Source organism: Gorilla gorilla, chromosome 16, assembly GCF_029281585.2.
Source record: "Gorilla gorilla gorilla isolate KB3781 chromosome 16, NHGRI_mGorGor1-v2.1_pri, whole genome shotgun sequence".
Lineage (NCBI taxonomy): Eukaryota > Metazoa > Chordata > Mammalia > Primates > Hominidae > Gorilla > Gorilla gorilla.
This window is the reverse complement of record NC_073240.2, coordinates 27840356-27862771: the sequence shown is the minus strand read 5'-3', so window position 1 is coordinate 27862771 and position 22416 is coordinate 27840356. Positions and strand designations below refer to the sequence as shown.

At 41.1% G+C, this 22416-nt stretch overlaps 1 protein-coding gene across 5 annotated transcripts in view; it reads left to right on the top strand.

Annotated features, from left to right (window-relative positions):
• Nucleotides 1-22416, top strand: part of GABRB3 (gamma-aminobutyric acid type A receptor subunit beta3) — a 230802-nt gene that overhangs the window by 177189 nt on the left and 31197 nt on the right. For all 5 annotated transcript variants that reach the window (XM_004055859.5, XM_004055858.5, XM_055364222.2 and 2 more), the window contains 2 exons: nucleotides 13746-13828; nucleotides 16715-16852. In XM_004055859.5, coding sequence (XP_004055907.1) covers nucleotides 13746-13828; nucleotides 16715-16852 — 221 coding nt within the window. The remainder of the gene's footprint in view (nucleotides 1-13745; nucleotides 13829-16714; nucleotides 16853-22416) is intronic.

Sequence of the window (22416 nt, the reverse complement as noted above, 5' to 3'; positions counted from 1 at the left end):
ATGGCTCTGTCCTCATGAATGGATTAATCCATTTATAGATTAATGGATTATGGGTATTCATGGGAGAGGAACTGGTGGCTTTATAAGAAGAGGAAGGGAAATCTGAACTAGCACATGAGCCTGCTCAGCCCCCTTGCCGTATTATACACTACACTGCCTCGAGACTCTTCAGAGAGTTCCCTCTAGCAAACAAGGTTCTCACTTTCTTCAGATGCACGTTCTCTACCTTGGACTTACCAACCTCCATCACTGTAAGAAAGAAATTTCATTTCTTATAAATTACCCAATTTCATGTATTCTGTTACAAGCAACAGAAAATGAACTAATGAAGGTTGTCTCGCCCATTTATCTGTGATATATACCATATACAGTCTCTTAAATATAGTAACAGATTATATATGTCTTCTTTTTGTGTGTGTTTTGTCCTAACATGAATCAAGTAGATTTCTCTCTTTTTTTATGTTCTGCAGTGGATTATGTTATATGGGAAATTTCTATACCTGAAAGGGTTGATATTCCTTTAAGTATTTAAAGGTTTACCCATAAATGTATAATTTATATGAAATATTTTTGGGGGGAATGTTTTATAAATGCATGCTACTTTGTAAAAGATCTTGAATAACATTTTCCACCCTGACACACAGGGCTTCAGTTTCTGCAATACTTAATGGGTCTCTAGGTTTTCTGCTTGCATTAACCGTGAGAATTCATGTTTTTCAGGAAGATGTCATTTTTATTTGGCCTTTCTAATCATTAGCATGCACATGTACATTGCTTTTTCTTATGTTTTAAGCTTCTTAGAACATACTGTTATATTCCCTTTTTCATTTATAACTGTGTTTGTTCGTATCAAGAAATATCTGTTTTATTTATATTTTTAAAGAACTAGGCTTTTACTTTATATCATAATTCTATTCATTAAATTCCTATCTATCTTTGTAAACACCCTCCTTATCTTGCCTGTAAAGACCCTTGTCTTGCTTTGGAAACACCCTCCCTCTCCTGCCGTGATCAACCCCGATGTTGGGTTGTTCTGCAGTGGGCAGGTCTGTACACGCCTACCCCCAAAGGCTGAGGAAGCTGAGAGGCTAAAGAAAGAGGCTGACAAATCCAGTTTCTTAGAAAGATACATTTAATGAGAACTTATGAACAGGGGCCATGTCTTTGTCTCAGGCAGCAGTGAGACAAGATGGAGGATCCTCACACCATTACCCTCAAGATCCAGGGCTTATATAGCATAGGGAGGGAATGCATAGGACAATCGAAGTTGACCTCTCAGGGAGAGGCAAGAATGCTCTGTGAATCTGCTTAAGGGCAGGATTTATGGTCCAGGCTCTTTTGACCTAAAGTCAAGATTTATGGTAACAGTCGAAAAAGTAGAAATCTTAGAGGCATTCCTGGAACAGGGGTTAATCAGAAGTCAGAAAGGCATTACCATCCAAAATGGGGTTGCTTTAGGCTCCACTTGGATGGTAACATCAGCAAAGTGGCAGACTAAAAAGCTCCAAGCTCTTGTCCCCTCACAAAAACATCAAAATAAAACAAAACAAAAACTAGAAGCTGTCTGAACGAACCTTGTAGAAGCTCTGGAAATCAGTTTAAGGCTCACAGTAACCAGTCAAATGCCCAATCAAGAAAAAAGCTATATTAAAAACAATAGGAAAGTTTTGTGGCATTTTTCACTTGCCATTTCCCCCACCCATATCCTAGGGCAGGGGTTGTTTTGATTTTGAGCAGGCAGCAGCCTAGTTCCCAGTTCTCCCTCTCCTACCAGAGGGAGCAGAGCAGATCTTATTTGCAAATTATTGTGTACGTATGTTCTAAACTGTCTGGAGGATGCCTGAAGGACTGAAGCAAGATGTTCATCTCAGCTTTGCCTAACTCAGAATGCAAGTAAGAGAAGGGGCAGGCAGTGCCCATTAAGGCTACGGGGTGAAGACAAACCTAAAGATGCCTGGGTTGGGAGATTTTGGATGGAAGCATAAAATACACCATCTAAGGCTCAAAAGAGAAGCTGGGATGAGACTCTTAGAGAAATTAGGTCATGCAAAAGCAGCCACATATGTAGAAGTACTTAAAACTCCATGCACATGCCTAGACAAGAAGTATGCTCAGAAAAGTCCTAAGGAACCTCCAATTTTTGCTTTTGGCCAATCCCTAGGCTTAGAGGAAAGTGTGCCCCAGCACATAGGCAGTCTGCAAAGACTGAGAAAGAATGCTGTTCTCTTTTTCGTTTGTGTGTTTTTTGTTCGTTTGTTTCAGCTCTTGGCACTTAAAGAAATTCTTGTTAAAACATTTTCCAGGCATGGTGGCTCATGCGTGTAATCTTAGTGCTTTAGGAGGCTGAGGTGGGAGTATCAGTTGAGACCATGAGTTTTAGACCAGCCTGGGCAATGTAAGAAGACCCCATCTCTACCAAATAAATAAGTAAATAATAATAAAGAAAAAATCTAGCCAGGCATGTTGGTGCAGGACTGTAGTCCCAGCTACGTGGGAGGCTGACACAGGAAGGTCACTTGAGCCCAGGTGTTTGAAGCTACAGTGAGCTGTGGTCATGCCACTACACTCAGCCTAGGCAATAGAGTGGGATCGCATCTCTGACAAATACATACATAGATAAATAAATTTAAAACATTCTCTAAACATGAGCTAAAGCAACAGAGACTTCACTGATTAAACTTGACAAGAAATAATCTTTTCAAAAAAAGTTTTGAAATGATTCAAAACAAATGGACTCATAAAGTTAAAAGCAGCAAATCCTGGGCAAAGGAAAGAATCTGATTTTCAGAGTGACCACATTATAATGATGAAATGCCCAAGTTTCAGGGGAAAAAAATCACAAAGCATACAAAGAAAGAGGAAAACATGGCTTAGTCAAAGGAACAAAATTAATTGGCAGAAATCTAATTATTGGACTTACTTGATAAAGACTTTAAATAATCTCTTTATTCAAAGAGGTAAGGGAAAACATGGACAAAGAACTAAAGGAAATAGGAAAAAAGACAATAGCCATCCTAATGTGTGTGATATAGTACTTCATTGTGGTTTTGACTTACATTTCCTTAAACCACAATGAGATTCTACATCACACACATTAGGATGGCTATTATATATATATATATATATATATATATATATATATATATATATATATATTAAAATGAGAAGAACAAATGTTGTCAAAATCAAGAAAAAATAGGCACTTAGGGATTGCTGATGGGAATTTAAAATGATTCAGTCACTGTGGAAAGCAGTATGGTGGTTCCTCAAAATTTAAACGTAAAATTAACATATGATCCACAATTCCACTTCTAGGTGTATACAAAAGAAGTGACCTAAACAGATATTTTTACGCCAATGTTTATAGTGGGATTATTCATAGTATCCAAAAGGTAGAAACAACCCAAATGTCTGCCAACAGATGAATGGATAAATAAAATATGGTATATCCATATAATGGAATATTTTTCAGTTTTAAAATTGTATGAAATTCTTGTACATGCTACACCATGGGTGAACCTTGAAAAAAATATAGTAATTGAACTAAACCAGGCAGAAAAAGACAAATATTTCATTTATATGATTTCACTTATGTGTGGTGACCCATAGAATAGGTCAATTCATAGAGACAGTATGTGAACAGGTTACTGGGCCTGGGGTTAGGGTAATCGATGTTATTGTTTAAAAGGTACAGAGTTTCTGTTTGAGATGATGAAAAAGTTCTGGAAATGGATAGTAGTGTTGGTCGCACACCAGTGTGAATGCACTGAATTATATACTTAAAAATCACAAAAATGGTACATTTTATATTGTGTGTATTGTATTTTAATTAAAATTTTTTTGACTGTTTCATGTTTAAGTTTAATTTGCTAATTTGGATGCTGTTTGGTCTTGCTCTAATAAATCTCAGTTACATATCCATTTTATCCCCTCAGTATCTATCATCTCCTCTGTTTTCAAAGCTTCTGCCTTTGAGTAGGTTTTACAAGTTTGCCCTCTCCTTTCTACTCAAAGTAGGGTCATCCAGACCAGCATCAGCATCACCTGGGAATGTTATCTGGGAATTTCAAATGAAAGACCCACCCAATTCCAGAATCTGAATTTTTTTTGTTTTTTCTTTTTTGACGGAGTCTCACTCTGTTGCCCAGGCTGGAGTGCAGTGGTGTGATCTTGGCTCACTGTAACCTCCACCTCCCAGGTTCAAGCAATTCTCCTGCCTCAGCCTCCCAAGTAGCTGGGACTAAAGGCATGTGCCACCATGCCCAGCTAATTTTTTGTATTTTTAGTAGAGATGGGGTTTCACCGTGTTAGCCAGGATGGTCTCAAACTCCTGACCTTGTGATCCACCCGCCTCGGCCTCCCAAAGTGCTGGGACAGAATCCGAATTTTAATAAGGTCCTTTAATAACATATGGGCCCATTAAAATGTAAGAAGCTTTCCATGCCGTTAAAGGATTTTCAGCCATGTTAATTCTATTCCCTTGTCTTCAGTACAGATTTCAATTTGGCATTTGTGGCTAGGATTTCTTGCATTCATCTCTCAGTGTTGCAGCTTCTTCTCTCTGTCTATGCCTTCATTTCAGAATGTTCTTTTGCCTCCCCGTTCTTCTTAAAAAGAGGCCATATCCACTCATACATTTAGTAACCAGACATAGGTCATCTAAATTTTTCAACTTTAGCTTTTTCTATGCTTCCATTGCTTTTCATAGAATATCTCTTCTTTTATTCAGAATGTTTATGCTTTGGTGGGACAGATTCATAGAAACAAAGTGACTTTCTAGTGCCAATATGGATGTGGTGATCTTGACTTCAGTTTCACTCTCATATTGGAGGCTGTAGCCTCTAGGATATAAATGTGAAGATCAGGTTAAGGTGATCCATTTGTTACGCCTAATTGTCACTTAATTAGGGTAGGTCTTTCTGTCTGGCTGCTGAGTTATAACTAAACCATGAAATCAGACACACTTTGGGTAGAGTCTTGAGTGACATTTTCTACCCCAGCATGCAAGGCTTCCTCCAGCTGTGACAGCTTACGTTCAAGCCTCTGGGTTCCATGCATTTGACCATATCCCCCCAACTACATTCATCCAGAGAGTCATGTTCTCTGAGGCTAGAGACACAGATAGCAAGGTATTATTTTTGTGCTGTCTGATGGAGCTTTCTGTGGTAATGAGGGTAGTCCGTAATCTGCATAGTACAGTAGCTACCAGCCAGTCACAGAGGGCTGTTGAGCACTTGATATGTGACTAGAACATCGGAGGAGCTACATTTTTAATATTATTTCATTTAAATTGATTTAAAATAATTAATTCTAAATGTAGATATAAATAGTCACACATGGTTGGTGGTTACTGTTTTGGACAATGCAGTTCTAGATTGTGAAACCCCGAAGTGCCATAATTAGATCCAGATAGTTGGAGTGACTCAAAGTACTTTAGTGATTCTTTCAAGCTGTTTTCTCTCTTCCTCTTCAGAGGGTTGAACCTGTGGTGTAGTCCTTAAGAACTTCTCATTCCACCCTCTGGGCAGTTCCTTTCTTTCAGGTATTCTAGAATCTGGCATACCCCTTTCATTCTGGCTTGAGCACTATTGCCAGTTTGCGGCTTTGTGTAGCGTGTTGCCAAATTCTTTGAAAATCAAGAGGAGGTACACTGGGCCTGTCTCATTTGCCTGATGGGACTACTCATTCACCAAAATTAGGATTCCTAAATGGTAGTGGAGTTATGCTTCAATATAGAAACAGATGTCCCTCTTTTAGAAAAATGCTGTTTGCTAAGGGTTTTGCTATCTTATGACACTCCTCAGAAGTATCAGGTTGTGATCCCTACGTAGTGATAAGAGAATTTATGCTTTTGTATGTTTGCAGTTGCTTGTGTTGACTATCGTATCGGTTATCTATTGCCGCAAGAGTGCTGTGTAACAATCAGCTAGAAAGCCTCGATGCATACAGTAACCCCAAAGTGCTCATTGCTTGTGTGTCTGGGTTGTTAATGAGCATCTCTGCTGATTCTGGCTGGCTCTCTCACAGGCTGGATATGGGAGACCCATTAGCTTACCCAGGGTAGTCTCTGAAAAGATGAATGGTCACCTCAGTCCTGCTCTCTGTGTTCATTCTCCTGAAACCAGCAGACTCTTCTGGGCATGGCTTTCTCACAGCAGAGGAAGAAGCAGAAAAGCCTAGAAAAAGAATGCATCTTAGGGCCTAAGCATGGGGCTGGCACATGGTCACTTCCAGCCTTTATATTAGATAAAGCAAGTCACAAAGTTGGCGCACATTCAAGAGGCAGGCAAACAGCCAGCTCCTCTTTGGTGAGTAGAGTTGTAATGACATGGCTGGGAGAGTGGATTCTGGAAAGAGGAAAGGAATTGGCTGCTAACATAGTCAACTTACCACAATAATTTTCCCAGCAACATCTTCAAGGAGTTCCCATAGCAAAAGCCTTTGGATAGTTCTATGAATGTGTTTTCTTATGTATTTTGTAAAGTAAAACAAAAATCGGGATAACCGAAACATTGGCCTATGTCCTGTGACTTCTTCACATTGAATAACAAGCATTTGCTCAAGGAAAATGCTTGGTCTGAATTATTTGACTTAGATACAACATCCTAGCATCTGAGTTCCTTTTCTTGGTAAAATGATAGCTGCCTCCACCAGCCAGTGCATCCTGCATCAGAGGAATGATGAATGAAGATGAGAGTGAGTTGCCGTAGGGTGACTGCAAAGGGCCAAATGGTTACCTGTGAAGCAATGCCTTGGCTGTGGTGCTAACCCGTGGCCACAAATACAGCTCTCGCCCAGATTTCTGGAACATTTGGGCATCTCGAGTGCAAGCCAGAAGTCACACCAAAGGAGCTACTAACTTGCTTCCAGGTCCTGCTAGCTTAACAAGATTGTGATCAGAGATCCAGGACTCCCCTGAAGGCGGCATTTCATTGTGGTCTTCGCTGCAGCTGAAGCCATAAAGCTCTCACACACTGATGTTGGATTCAATTCTGCAAGATTGAATTCTGCAGGTAAGAATTGAATTCTGCAACATAAAGATTCACGGAGACCACTTGACCATAAAAATAGGGGATTCTTATCCAAGCCTCTTGACCGGTGACCCCATGGAGGTTCTCAACAGAGTCCATAACCATGCACAGCCAGGACTCATGCTGGGAGTGCTTGTTAGCGGGAATGTGTCCCCTCTGACTCTTACATTTGGGACATTCAAGCCAAGAAGGACTAAACCAACTCTTTCTCTTTCCACATTTTGCTCGAGTCCCACACTTCAGCTTATGCCTGGTCCTCTTATCTTGAAAGTCATTTGTTTTGAGAATATTTACAGGACACTTACTCTGTGTGTGTGGTTGGGGTTGCTGCCATTCTAGGTACTGGGGAGAGAACCGTGGACAGGAGCAATAAAGTCCTGCTCTTGTGGGCTCACCTGGGGGTGAGTGAGGGGCCAGCAAGCTAACAAATAATGGACATTCTGATTTGTAGGTGTAATGAAATGTAATGAAAACATTCAAAAGGAGGAAGCTGAGGAGAGATAGAGACCAAGATTGTTTAGTTCCAGAAGCTTCTCTGAGAAAGCTGGTCCAGGACCTTGGCATACAGTGGCCAGCCAGGGACATCAGAATCAGTGCTTGCAATGGACATTTTAATCTGTTCTCTCCAGTGTTTACAGTGAATCAAAACTATTCATACAAATGGGGGAAGAGATTGTGTGCATTGCTGGATTCACTCTAAGCATGAATCCCAGACTCTGACCATACCCAGCCTTTCCCAGCAACACTGACAAGGAGCACTTTTATACCTAAGTCAACAGGTAGATGTTTCAGACAAATGTTTGCAGAAGTGAGCAAGTCCCTGACCATCAGACAGCAACATTTACACAGCAGTCCTTATGCAGAGAAGTTTGTATTTATGCAATTCATGAAGAGTTTGCATCTGCCCTTATTATGATTTATCAATGTGTGAATATTTTAAAAATGGAAATGCTAATGCCAGAAAGTATTTCACAAGCTTAATACAACTGAGACAAAATGAAAACCCTTCAACACACTGACATCCGTGGATCTTGACATCCTTGACTCAGGCGTGCAGGGAACGGTCTCTAAGGGTAGTTGAAGACAGCGTCCAAAGACAGTGCGTCACCAGAATCTCAAAATATGATTTTACACTTACTAGAGATAGTGCTCTCCTTACAACTTCAAGTTTATTTCTTACATGTTAATACTTTTAATTCCTAATCATATCTTTAGACATGTATTATTTGTAAAAGCAGGAATGATCTTATAAATGACCCTATTCCACAATGGGTGGGAAGCTGTTGGATTAAATGTCACTATAGTTACTGTAGGAATAGCATGTAGATTATTTATTTTCTGCATTTACTCATTATATTTCCAATTTGACATATCTAATGAGAATATTATGAATATATATGTATATATATGCCTATAATATGTGTAAGTATCAATATTTATATCTCTGTCTACATAAATTTATCAAACTTATTGTTCTTCATTCAAAACAAGATTCTCATTTCCTGAGTAGGCCTTTAAAAGTTGAATGTATCTTGTATGTTTAAGGTAAAAGAGGTAATATAGATGTAGCAGAGCATAGGGTTCAAACTGCTTGGATCTGAATGCCGCATCTGCCTTCCAGTGGCATTGGGAATGTGGTCAAGCTGCTTACTCTTTCCAAACCTTGGTTCACTCATCTGCACAATGGATATAATAATAACAATACCTCTATAATATGGTTGTTGTGAGAGTAAACACATGTGTATTAAAGTACTTGGCACAGAACTGGGCACTGAGCAACTGCTCAACTGGTGTTCCATAAAGTACAGATATGACTGGTGGTTGTCCTGGGCACTGAGATGACGAATTAGCACCATCCCTGTAACGTTGTCCAGTTCTCTAGTCCTCAGTCCTCTGTCTCTTTGTCGACTTTTTTGTTTGTTTTTTCTCTCTACTTTCAGCATTCTCAAAGTATGACTGTAAAGAAAGGATATATTGGACACAGGCATGTCTTCTGTCACTTGGCCATTATCTTCCTCTGCTTCTCTATCAGAAACATACCTCGTAGTCACAGAGACCCTAAGCACTGCTGTCTCTCAATCATAAAACAAAAAAACAATCGAAAGAAAAAAAAGGAACCTACTGAAGAGTAATACTGAGAGAGCCTCACCCAGTCCTATTGGATTCCGATTGCTGAGCTTCACCACTTAGGAATAACAGTGGAATTCTCGATCACAGAGGGCTGGAGAAGGTGGCACTAGATGTTGGTTAAATTATTCTGTCAGAACGAAAAATATGTGTATTTATTAGGGAAAATATAAAACCATGTGTGTGAGTGTTGGGGATTACACAGGTGGAGCCCAGATGTCACTGTGGCCTATCTGCCCTTGGTTGATCTCCGTGCACTAGGCTTGAACTCTCAGTTCTACCGTCTGTGAAATTCCTCAACCGTTCTGTAACCCTTCTCAACCTTAACGCAACTCCTGCACAAGCTTTGAGAAGCTGCTCCCTGGAGAGGTGGAGCACACATTCGATGATTTCTGTAACGTCCCAGGGTCGATTCACTCAAAAGGCCCACTCTCCCAGCCTGTGATGAGTTTAGCCAACTTGGATGAGGATTTTGTGGCTCAGGGAGGGGCATGCTCCTGCTCCACAGCCTACTTCATCGCTCTGCTCCCCACCCCTACTCTCTCTCTTTTTGCCTTTTTATCCCAGCTGTTCAGCTACTTCTTCTATCTTGATGGTTACCTTTTGCAGCATGAGCAAGAGCAAGCTCATGTGCCTCACTCTTCACTCTGAGAGGGTTTTCTGAGTATTTCTTCCAAATAAAGAAAAGTAGTGAGTAGATGTGTCTACCTTATTCCTCACATAAAAAGAAAAAAGTGGCTCCATTTTTTTAATTGTAAATTGACAGTGTATAATTGTATAGATTTATGGGTTCTGTGAAGAGGGAGTTGCGTGGCGGAAAAATGTATGGGACACAAAATGATGTTACGATTTATGAATCTAATGTGAAATAATTAAATCAAGCTAGTTAACATATCCATCACCTCAAATTATTAACATTTTTTTGTGGCAAGAACATTTGAAGTTTACTTAGCAATTTGAAATGTACAATACTCTACTGCTAACTATATTCACCATGTTCTGCAATAGAACGCACAAAAAGAGAAAACATATTCTCCCTGTTTGAAATTGTCTACCCTTTGGTCATCACCTCCCCATTTTCCCTCCTCCAGCTTCTGCCACCACCATTCTACTCTCTACTTCTATAAGTTCATTGTTTTAATTCCACAAATAAGTGAAAATGTGATATTTGTCTTTCTGGGCCTGACTTATTTCACTTAGCTTAATGTTCTCCAATTCCATCAATGTTGTCACAAATTTCAGAATTTCCTTCTTCTCTTTCTCTCTCTCTTTTTTTTTTTTTTTTTTGAGATGGAGTCTCACTCACTTTGTCGCCCAGGCTGGAGTGCAGTGGCCCCATCTCAGCTCACTGAAATGGGGCTCCATTTTATAGCCAGCATTATAACAGAATGAGAAGACCTGGACAGCTACTGTACTTGGTGGGAAAAGGGCATGCTGTCACCAATTCTTCTAGCCTCAGGTTCCCCTTCTCCCTCCAATAATGTTACCACTGCACATGGTGTCCCCGGACAATTTGGGCATGTTTATGTGTGTGTATGCGTGTGTGTGTGCGTGTGTGTGTGTGCGTGCATGTGTGTGTGTGTGTGTTAGGGGTGGTCTGAAAAGTGAGTAAGAAAACAGTAAGAAACAGTAATTTCAATCATTGACTCAGTTCAAGTGAATAGGTACCAAAATATATAAGAAAATTAAGCCAGGCGCGGTGGCTCACGCCTGTAATCCCAGCACTTTAGGAGACCAAGGCAGGTGGATCGGGGTCAGGAGATCGAGACCATCCTGGCTAACACGGTGAAACCCTGTCTCCACTAAAAATGCAAAAAAATTAGCTGGGCGTGGTGGCAGGTGCCTGTAGTCCCATCTACTTGTGAGGCTGAGGCAGGAGAATGGTGTGAACCTGGGAGATGGAGCTTGCAGTGAGCCAAGATTGCGCCACTGCACTCAAGCCTGGGCGACAGAGCAAGACTCCGTAGCAAAAAAAAAAAAAAAAACAAACAAAAAGAAAATTAAAAAATTTGAACATTGTCAGTGAAGGTTCTTCTTCATAAAGATTCATAATTGTAGCAGAACTCTATTCTAATTTTGCATTATAGGCATCTTGTATGGATATTGGGTTGTCAATCTGCCATAACACATGCCAGAGTTGAAAGGTGTGAGTCTGGAACTTCAGTTGGCTAGAATGTTAAATGCTGTAGAAAAATATGACAAAGAGCTATGTGTTGATTTGGGATCACAGAATGTAATGCACTCCTTGACTCCATGGATAAGGGGAAGTGTTATGACATGGAAGGAACACACTTTCACCATTGGTATGGATTTTATTGATGATGTCTGCATGGTGCATGCATGCTATTTGCATAAAAAATTAAGCATTGACCTGTGTGCTAAATATGTTGGCATTATCCCTCACTGCTTCTCTCAATCATTGGAAAGTAGAATGTTGCTCAACCTGCTTGCTTAACCAGATGCTAATGGAAGGACATACTTAACTCCATTATTTCCTTATCACATGCGTTTAAGGTAAATGACACAAGTCCATCAGTATTGGCACATGTCTAGTGTTTTACAGGTGTTTGGTTAGGATCTGTTGGTAAGAGTCGGGCTTGCTTATTACCTGCAGCATTAGTAGGTTTGTTGTGAATACTCATAATGAAGATCATTCAGAAAAAGCTCAACACTGGGCTTCAAGAAAGATGAAACCTGAAGGACAGCTGGGGATTGAAGGTGACTCTAGGGATCTCAGGAGAAAGCATTCTCACATTTTCATTCTTACTCCCCATCACTGAATGGGCATAGCCAGGACTGCCAGTTACACAACTCCTGCACAGGCTTTCAGAAGTTGCTCCCTGGAGAGGTGGAGCCACACATTCAGCAAGGCCACCTGCTGTGGCCTGGGGCACAACTACGACTGCAACCTCAACTCTACTTGCTGTACCTTCTCTCCCTCTATGATGCTTTCTCATCCTTTGCTCTCCAGTTTGAAAACAGCATCACAAGCCTGTAAACCATGGCCTTGCAGATGCACTTCCACTCTTATCTTTACTGTTCAATTCATTGCTATGGAAGAGAGTCTCTTTAGCTCCACTCTGCCTTTCAACTCAGGCCATGTCATGTATCTCTCACCCACTAATGGCTTGCTGTCTTTGACTCAGGAACCCACCACAGTCCAGTCACCTTTGACATTGGTGGGGAAAGGGTGGGGTTCTAGAGATATGTAGTGTAAAATATAATAACCCTAATAGTTGCGTTTTCAAAGAAGCAGCTGTGAGTAAGTTGGTCTCCCTAAGAGAAGGCTGCAGGCAGAGTAGGAAATGGACTTGACATTTCTAGAAGTATTGTTTCTCAGTGTAGGGTTGGCTTAACCATTGCATGGTGGAGCCTTAACTGCTTTGGGGAAGTAATTATTTCCATGGCTTTAGCTGGCCCCAAGAGAACTTAACCCACCCAATTTTGGTTCATAATTGATAAAATAGGAGCCAAATATTTGTTTTGAAAAGATAGATGATCACACAGTAAAAAAGTTTCTGTAATAGCAGAATTCAGCCCAACAGACAACTATAATAAAATAGAAAGAAGCAGAGGTGAGGTTTAGAGTTCCAAAGTGTATCTGTAGCTACTTTAACACTTCCCGTGGAAAGTCAAAGACCTCAGTCTTAACCTAATTGGCGGTGTCCCACACATAGGCTCTGTCTGTACTAGAGAGGCTAGAGAGCCTATAGACAAGAAAAGAACCAAAAATTGAAGGTAAGAACTTCCTTGGAAACCCCTTTCTCTGCCACTGATTATCCAAAGTCAATAAGACCTAGTAAGTTTTTGGTACAATATGGTGACTATAGCTAATAACAAAGTGCTGTATGTATACTCAAAAATTGCAAGAGGGTAGATTTTGCATTTTCATCACACACAAAAAGAGCTAAATGGGTGATACAGGCCAGGTGCGGTGGCTCACGCCTGTAATCTCAGCACTTTGGGAGGCCGAGGCAGGCGGATCACGAGGTCAGGAGGTCGAGACCATCCTGGCTAACATGGTGAAACCCCGTCTGTACTAAAAAACACAAAAAAATTAGCTGGGCCTGGTGGCGGGCGCCTGTAGTCCCAGCTACTCGGGAGGCTGAGGCAGGAGAACGGCATGAACCGGGAGTTGGAGCTTGCAGTGATCTGAGATCGTGCCAGTGCACTCCAGCCTGGGCGACAGAGCAAGACTCCGATCAAAAAAAAAAAAAAAATAGGTGACACAATACATTTGTTAATTACCTCAATTTAGCTATTTCACAGCATATATATATTTCAAAACATCATCCTGTATATTACAAATGTATACAATTTTTATGTCAATCAAAAAATAAATGATTAAAAAATATGTAATAAAATAAAGTTTTGTGTTTTTTTTTTTTTCTTGATAAATCTGGTCTATATTATGCTGAAAAGAGTTTCTTATTTACTCAAGTTTCTCTCTATATATAGTGAACGATGTTTAGCCAGGCGTACTTTGGGCAGGGTTCCCACAGGGGCTTACTCGTTTATCTAGGAGCAGTCTCCCTGATATATTTCTCAGCCCTTCTTTAATATCTTCCCTCACCCTGTGTATTTCAGAATCACCACGACAGCAGCATGCATGATGGACCTCAGGAGATACCCCCTGGACGAGCAGAACTGCACTCTGGAAATTGAAAGCTGTGTGTATCCGTATCTGTGTTTCTTTCTCCTATTTGTACTTTTGATCCTTTTGTCATTATTTAGCATCTTTTTTCAAGGCATCCATAATTTTTTTTGACATAGAAAGAGGGAAAGACACAGAGGGAGAAAGAGAGAGAGAGAGAGAGACTTAGTATAAAAGAGTTCTTCATTCTAATCTGATTAAGAGAGTCTGTTTGCTGCGCTGAAATAGAAGAAAACAAATGCCCCTCATTTCGGTCCATTCAGTGAGAGGAGAGCAAACACCGAGATGCTATTTTCCTACAATATGCTTCATCACGCATGAGTGGCTGCACTGCTGGGACCCTGGGCGGTCAGAGTAAAACTCATTTCCCATCAGGAACTCGGCTTGACAAGCAGGCTATTTCTGCATCTCAGCAATTTTCTTCAATTTGAGTAGTATTCAGATGCTTTATTGATAATTCAGCATTGAGTACTCCTATATGAGAGATGAGAGCTGCATCCATAACATCTAACAATGTCCCTCCTGCTACCTAAACTACACCTCCTGGCATATCAGGATATGGTTTTTGTTGTTGCTTATCTTGGCCTATTATGAACTGGTTTATAACTAGTCTCAATTGGATTTAGGCTTGTCAATATTTATACTGAATTTTAGGGGGATAAATGACTTTGACTTTGCAGTCCCACTTGAAACAATTGTGTTAAGAAGCGAATGTCTTTGTGAATGAACATATTGAGAAACTGCACTGGTGGTAGGCTAGTGTAGATCCTGGGTGGGGCTGGCCCCATGGTGCCCCTCACTTCCACCCTACATCACTGTCGTGTTTTCCGAGAGCTGTGCTTTCACAGAATAAGAAAGACATAAAGCCATGTCAAGTGATGCATAGTTGAATTCTCTGGGGACTTTTACCTTAGAGGACAGAATGCTCAGGGAAAAGATGATTTCCCAGTATTTGAAGGATGATCTTAAGAAGTTAACTGGCTTCAGTGTGGCCAGAGAGCACAACTCCAGTGAGGGCACAACTCCAGTGGAGAAAGTTTCAGGAAGGCCAATTTGGAATCTAAGTAAGGCAGCAGCTCCTGTTTCAACTGTCAAGTCACACAGTGCATGACTCCTGAGAGAGAGGACTCTGCCGCTGTGGTGTATGGGCAGTGGTGTATGATGAGCAGGAAGATCTGCTGTAGAAGAGGTTCTCTCCATGTGTGAGGTCCCTTCTCTGCAGAGAATCATGGTTTAATCATTTGAGTGGAAGAAGGGATTCTCCTGATTTTCTTCTGGTCTGACTACACATGTCTCCATATTGGGAATAGATAAAAGAAAAATGGTGTCTTTATTTCCACACTTGAGGGCAAATTCATCAACCCAAAGTTTATCCAACAAATACTTACTGGACATTAACTCTATGTAGGCACGGTTGTAAGCAAAGGGATATTTAGAGATGACAGACAAAACACCTGCCTTTGTGGAGCTTATAATCCACAAAAGACAGGAAGCCATTAGACCAAAATCAAATAGTGGTAGTACTTTGAAGAAAGTAAAGTCTGATAAAAGCATAGTGAGTGATTGCGAGGTTGCCTGTGAGATGGAATGCCAGGGAAGGCTTCTGCAAAAGGTTTTATTTTAGCCAAGATGCAAATGTGGGAAAGAATGAGCTATGTGAAGATCTGGAGGTGTGTCCCTGCACAGGACCCAGCAGCCCTGGGCAGAGCACACTGGTCTGAGCTGCAATAAGAGACCAGTGAGGCCTGGCTGGGTGAATGAGAAAGGAGGGCTGAAGGCCCAGGGGTCAGGCCTGTAGGTTCTTGAGGTTCTTGTAAGGAGTTTGTAGTTGTTTTGCTATTAATAATTTCACTGGGAAGCATTTGCAGGTTTTAAGTAGAGTCTGCCACTTACCATGTGGAAAGATGCATGTTTTATTAAAGAGAGGAGAGTAGGTAGGACCAGGAAGGTGGCATTAGCTGTGGGGAGCAACTCTTCCCCACCCTACAGCTTTGGTCCATTTGTTTGACTAACATTAAATATTGAGTGAATATTTTTTCTTATATTTTATGTTCAAATTAAAAAGTCTTTGATATTGAGATAATATTGTTCTCCCAATCTCTGCTTTAAATGATCTTATTGACAAAGTTGACCTAATGTTTTAGGAGACTCCTGGGTGTTACAAGTAAGAATGCACCTATTGCCCCACTTACTCATTCTCAAGAAGCCATGATTAATCACCCTGTAAATATGAGCACTGTGCTAAAGCTGGATTTGGAGCTATAATCCAGCTAATGACCACTGTTCTTTCTGATGAGACCACCTGTGCCCATCTCTAAGGGTCAGGAATATCCCAAGAACAGGCATTTCTAAGGTTGGCAAACTTCGTGGTCAGGAAGAGCTGATAAAACCATCCAAATATGCCAAGGAGAACATTCCTTTTGCTGTGAGCTTACCTCATGTAATCAACCACTGATTGGCGAAATTTACCTTCAGTATTTGAACTTTGAACTCTCTCAGAAGCTCTTGAGAGGAGTATGCCTTTCTGGAATTCTTCATACTTCAATTCTCATTCTCTTAAAACTATCTTATTCATTGCAGTTGAGATACATTTTAAATTCATCTCTGTGTGGTGTCTGGGTCAGCTCTGAAGTTACACTTCGCAAATAGAACTCTGGTCAGAGCACCCATTCTCCCCAGCTTCTCGACTTTTCAGTACCAACCTGGTACAAATAAAATGGCAGCAGTAACATGAGAATATTGGAAAGTTAGTTCTTTGATGACACTTGCCCTAGACAAGCACATTAAGCACATCTACTCAAAACATAGCAGAGCCGCAACCTCCATGTTAATGATAGTTTATTTAGCCGTGCATTTATACAAAATGGTGATGTTTGCTGTCTCCCTGCTTCTCTCTTGGCAGATGGCTACACCACGGATGACATTGAGTTTTACTGGCGAGGCGGGGACAAGGCTGTTACCGGAGTGGAAAGGATTGAGCTCCCGCAGTTCTCCATCGTGGAGCACCGTCTGGTCTCGAGGAATGTTGTCTTCGCCACAGGTGAGTCCTGCATCCACTTATAGTCCCTTCAGGGGCACTGGCTCCATGGACATGACTAGAGTGACAAAATGTGCTGCCATAGACTCACAGCACAGGATCATCCGAAGGAGTGCTGTTATCATTCACACATCACACACACCCCTCCTCTCTGTATCTAAAGGAGAGTGATAGGCTTTGATGGGGAGGAAGGCTCACCTGAGAAGAAGATGCTCTCTGGGACTGGTTATTGAAAAGACCGAGGATGAATTTCACCAATCAATGTTTGATAACATAAGAATCTCCCATCCTTGGGCAGACAACAGGTCATTGATGACCTCAGAGGCAGGAAGGAAGAGGAAGGAAAGGGGATGACCAGAGGAGGTAGGTGCTGTTCTCCTCCCAAGAGTAAGCTGCCTTTGCTCCACTGGGGTTAGCAGCCAGCCTTAGTGGTCCAGGAACTTGCGCCACCTCCAGTCCGCCTTGCCCCATTAGACATGGTCATCTTCTCCTGATGTTACCTGATGAAGGTTGCCTTAGCCTGGGTTTCCTTGTCATCTTTATATCAACTGCCCCAAGATTGAGATGGCGTCTTCTGCTCCTCAGTCTGTTCTTGCACAGGTTTTTACTAAATTACTAAATGTATATTTTGCAGTGTGCAGTGCTGACTGTGCTTACTGAATGCTGTGCATTGTAATTGGTATAATAAATGAAAGTGCTTTGTAAAATGTAAAGCATTTCAGAGATCACCAACTCTGGGTTGAAAATGCTAAGAGAAGGCAGAGCTGTTCATGTAGCTTGAACAAAGAGTACATAAAAATTGACCCCAGTCCTGTGATGACAACCATGAAGCCAGTGAATGGGTTGGTTGAATGCTCCTGACCCATGGCCACCAGCTTCGCCTTCATGTGGCTAGCTCCGACTCATTCTTAGGCTTCATCTGGTGCTACTTCCTCTGGGAAGCCTTTTCAACCTGCTTGACCCGGCACAGCCCCTCAGGCTGGATTAAGTGGCTGGGGTGCATCTCCACAGGGCAGTACTGACCACCTTCCAGCTCTGCTCACAGCTCACGGCGCCTGCATCTGCAAGGGCACACCTCCCTGAGGAGGGACCTGCGTCAGTCATGCGTGGTTCATCCTCTCCCCACCCCCATCTTGAGTAATGCCCAATGTGTCCTGGGTGTGTGGCAGTTGTCACTGAGTAAGTAATTGATCAGTCAAGGTCACCAGCAGCGTTCCCTTCTCTCCACCCCAGCCCCTAAGAGCCAAAGTACCTGATAAGTAGATGTAAAAGCCTGAATTTTTAAGACACCAATCAGATCCTTTTTTTATGCAGTGCCACTTTATCCTCCGCCTCAAGAGGTCTTGCAGATGTCCCTGCATTCTCCGGAGAAGACGCACTGAGAGGTTTACCTCAGGGAGAAATGAGAGCCAGCAGGAACTTGGGCTTATCATTAAGAAATAGTGTCCACAACCAAGAACGTTGGCCTGTGAGGCATTGAAAGAAATGATATGTTACTTCTAAAACTGGGTTTCAAAGTGTTCCATGCCCTGAGTGGTAGGAGCTAAAGGTCTGCTCAGAACAGAGGCTAGCACACTCACTGTGGAGTAATCCTGCCCATGCAGCCTTTGCCTAGAAAGTTGCAGAAATGGCCATGAGGGTGCTGCTATGAGGATTTCTTACTGCATTTTCATGCAGCCTCATTAGAAAGCCAGATGAGGTGTTTGTAGAGGGTCTGCTGCTTCCGTGGGGGACCACAGCCACTTAGAATGACTTCCTGAATCCACTAACTTGAAAGCACTTAGAACCACCTTCCTCCAGGTGCAATCCCCATCTTTCTTTTCAGTATGTATGTGGTAGAACACATCCTAAAAATGTCTGGAGAAAATAGGCACTACAGGTATGTGGCAGAACACTTAAACTATTCACAGACCCATGGGGCTATCAGAATGCAGTATCATGTCTTCCTTCCAGCACATACTGAGTCCTGCATTTACTGGGTGTAGCGCAAGAGCTCCACATCAGTCAGTTACAAAATCTCCCAACTTTCAAAAGCTTGCACTTTAAAGTTATTCTAATTCACCTGTGCATGAAGAAATGGCATAAGTTGCAGTGTTCTAAAGATATTTTAGTATTAAATGTTATCCTAATTTATTTTCCTTTCCACAAGTATTCTGAATTAATAAGAATGTGACTAGTAAACAAGATTGAAGGACTTTCTAGCCTGGGAGAGTATTCCCGAAAAAGGGGATTAGAGGCTGGGCACAGTGGTTCACACCTGTAATCCCAACGCTTTGGGAGATCAAGGCAAGAGGGTCAGTTGAGGCCAGGGGTTCCTGCCCAGCCTGTGAAACACAGTGAGACCTCATCACTATAAAAAAAAAAGATTTAGTCAGGCCACGGTGGCAGCATCTGTGGTCCCAGCTATTCAGGAGGCTGAAGTGGGAGGATTGCTTGAACCCAGGAGTTTGAGGCTGCAGTGAGCTATGATTGTACCACTGCAGTCCAGCCTGCAAGATGCTGTCTCCCCAGAAAAAGGGTGTTGGGGGGAGCTAGAAAAGAACAAACACTCTGGAAGTTTATTAGGACCAGACTATGATGTCACCAGGCGGTGACATCAGCTCCCCTATAATCTTATGGGACCCTGTCCATTGACCTACAGGTCGTTACGAGGGGCACGACTGTAACTTGTTTTTCTCCCCCTGCAGATGACTTTGTGATTTTTCTCTTTGTTTTTGGTTTTCATGGGCATTATTATGATGTACCAAGTTGCAGCTTTCTCTGTGATTATTGTTCTTGGAGTTTTTTGTTTGTTTTGTTTGTTTTTTTCAGACAAAGTCTCACTCCGTCACCCAGGCTGGAGTGCAGTGGTACGATTTCCTCTCACAGCAACCTCTGCCTCCTGGGTTCAAGCGATTCTCCTGCCTCAGCCTCCCTAGTAGCTGGAATTGCAAGCACATGCCACCATGCCTGGCTAAATTTTGTATTTTTAGTAGAGACGGGGTTTCGCTGTGTTGGCCAGGCTGGTCTCGAACTCCTGACCTCAAGTGATCTGCCTGCCTCAGCCTCCCAAAGTGCTGGGATTGCAGTTGTGAGTCACTGCACCTGGCCCTTCTTGGAGTTTATGGACCTTCTTGAATCTCTGGTTGGATGTGTGTCTGAGGGTTTGGAGCATCACTGGCCATCATCTCTTCAAGGGCTGCCTCTGCCCCATTCTCTCTTCTTCTAGAACCCCAATTACACACTTACCCGATCTTGTCATCATATCCTGTCTATCTTGCTCATTTCTTTCTGTATGTTGCATTTCATTTTCTTCTCAAGCTTCATGCTGGAAATGCTCTTTTGGTGTATCTTTTAAAGAGGATCTATGCTTGCTTCTACTAGACAGCTGGAGGCATTAGCAATCTAGGATAAGCTTCATCTACTTTCTAGGGTATGAGTAATTCTGAGTTCAGGCTCAGTCTTTGAACATGCATAAGTCCGTCTGGTTTATCTGTACATCTTGAGCAAAACTCTCTGTGTAAGTATAACCAACCCAAGCTGTAGGAGGTTTAATGTGGCCCCCTTCTTGATGGCCTCTATGTCCAGTGCCTGCCCCCTTAATCCCCTGAGTCTTGGATGTTCTAATTAGCTTCTCATCTTTCCCTTATGAAAACTGCAGGTATCTGAAACATGGAGCTCTTCTCTCTGTTTTCTTTCTCTCTCACATCTTGATACAGATTTTTTACTGGCTTTTTATCTCTCCATTTAAATCTCTCCAGATTTAAATAAATCCTCAAGCAGATTTATTTAAATTCTGTCCATTTTTTCCAGTCGTTTTCAGTAGATTCTATAATACCCAAACCCATGTTTTATTTTTCACTCCTCTTTATATTTTTCAGAAAAGTTTCCAGTTGTTTTGATATGTAATTCTTATTTAATTTGCACTACTAATACATGAGCGTAAAAAAGAAGAAAATTTAGGAAACCTTTTTTAAAATTTCATTTCAGGAAATTCTGTATTTTTCTGAAAACATTATAAAGAGGAAACATTTATCCAGAATACTCTGTTGTTGAAGAAAGCACTATAAAGCTCAGTCAGGATATTTGAGCCATTGGCTGTAACAGTTACAAGCTGTGAAAACGTGAGCAAAGCGCTTGCATAACAGACAGATTATGGGATCAGGTTAAAAGAAATACTGAATTAAATTTATTTCAACAAACATATTCAGCTAAAAATCAAAGAGCTCCTCAAATACCACTGTGAACACACTGATCAACAGATTGAAACTTCAGCTTTGTACTGGTCTTGAAAATGTGTCCCGCTCACCAGCAAAATGTGGGATATACTGTTTTTGCCAAATCTGAAATTTACTTGTCACTTCAGAGTTGTCTTTGAACGGAAAGATTGAGATTTTCGCAAGATATGTGGAGAACAGATGATTTATTATGCTTCTTTAATTTTGTGCTGTTTGTCTTTCTCTTCCTTTTTTCTTTGGTACATTTGGACAGTGATATATTCTGACTTTATTTCAAAATACTTTGGCTAAGATTGGAAGAAAAAGAGAAGGGTGCAAAATGAATAATGATGAGACATTTCAGTTAAGATATGTGAATTTTCTTTTTTTCAAAAATCAGTTTTCAAAATACTGCTTTATTTTCTTATTAATGATCATGACAAATTATAAATTTTTTTAAAAGTCCACCTGTCACACTGTTTGTAAATACATGCACTCAGCTTTCTCTTTAAGAGTCCATTTGTGAACTCCAGGCTTTAGTCTGCTTAACTTAAAGCCTAGGATCCAATTATTGCCCATTCAGTCTATAAATACTATCTACTAGAGGTATAGAAAAGATAGATGAAACATTAAAAGGAAGAATTACCATCTGTCTTTTATTTGTAATTTAATTTGACCTTAAATTCCAGAGAAAAATTTCTATTTCTTTTCTCCCCATTGACTTTTGTTACTGGGATCCTTAGAGACAATTCACCTGTGCTTCCTAGCCGGTTACAATCCCTAATCTCTCAGTCCAAAATGCTGGACCAGAGCGTGCTCACTCCCAGGGCCAAGGCAGCGCTTAACTGGTTCTCTTTTTGCTGTGACATCACTTTTTATAAGGGCTTCTGACATATGAAATATGTCTCATTACAGAAGACAGACTTCTTCAGAAATTCATTGCCTTCAATCTTTTTTGCAAAAAGAGTTTTTAACTACCTTCATCCTTTTGAATTGCCTTTAAGACCTCCAGCAAAAATTTAAAACTGTGCTCAATGGTGAAATCCCTGATTACAGAATAATGAACAGAGAAAGCACCAAAGTAGGAGAAAAAGAAAAGAAAGAAGGAACTTGTATTTATTGAGTGTGTACTTTGGGTCAGATAGCATGTCTTATAGTTGGTGTGAATTTGATTGCCAGTAAAAATACATGTAGTAAACATTTTTTCCTTATAATGGATCTATTGAGATACAATTCGCATACCATACAATTTACCCATTTAAAGGGCACATTCAGTGGTGTTTAGTATATTTGCAGAGTTGTCCAACCATGACCAAAATCAATTTTAGAATATTTTTATCACTCCAAAAAGAAGCCCTGTATCCATTAGCA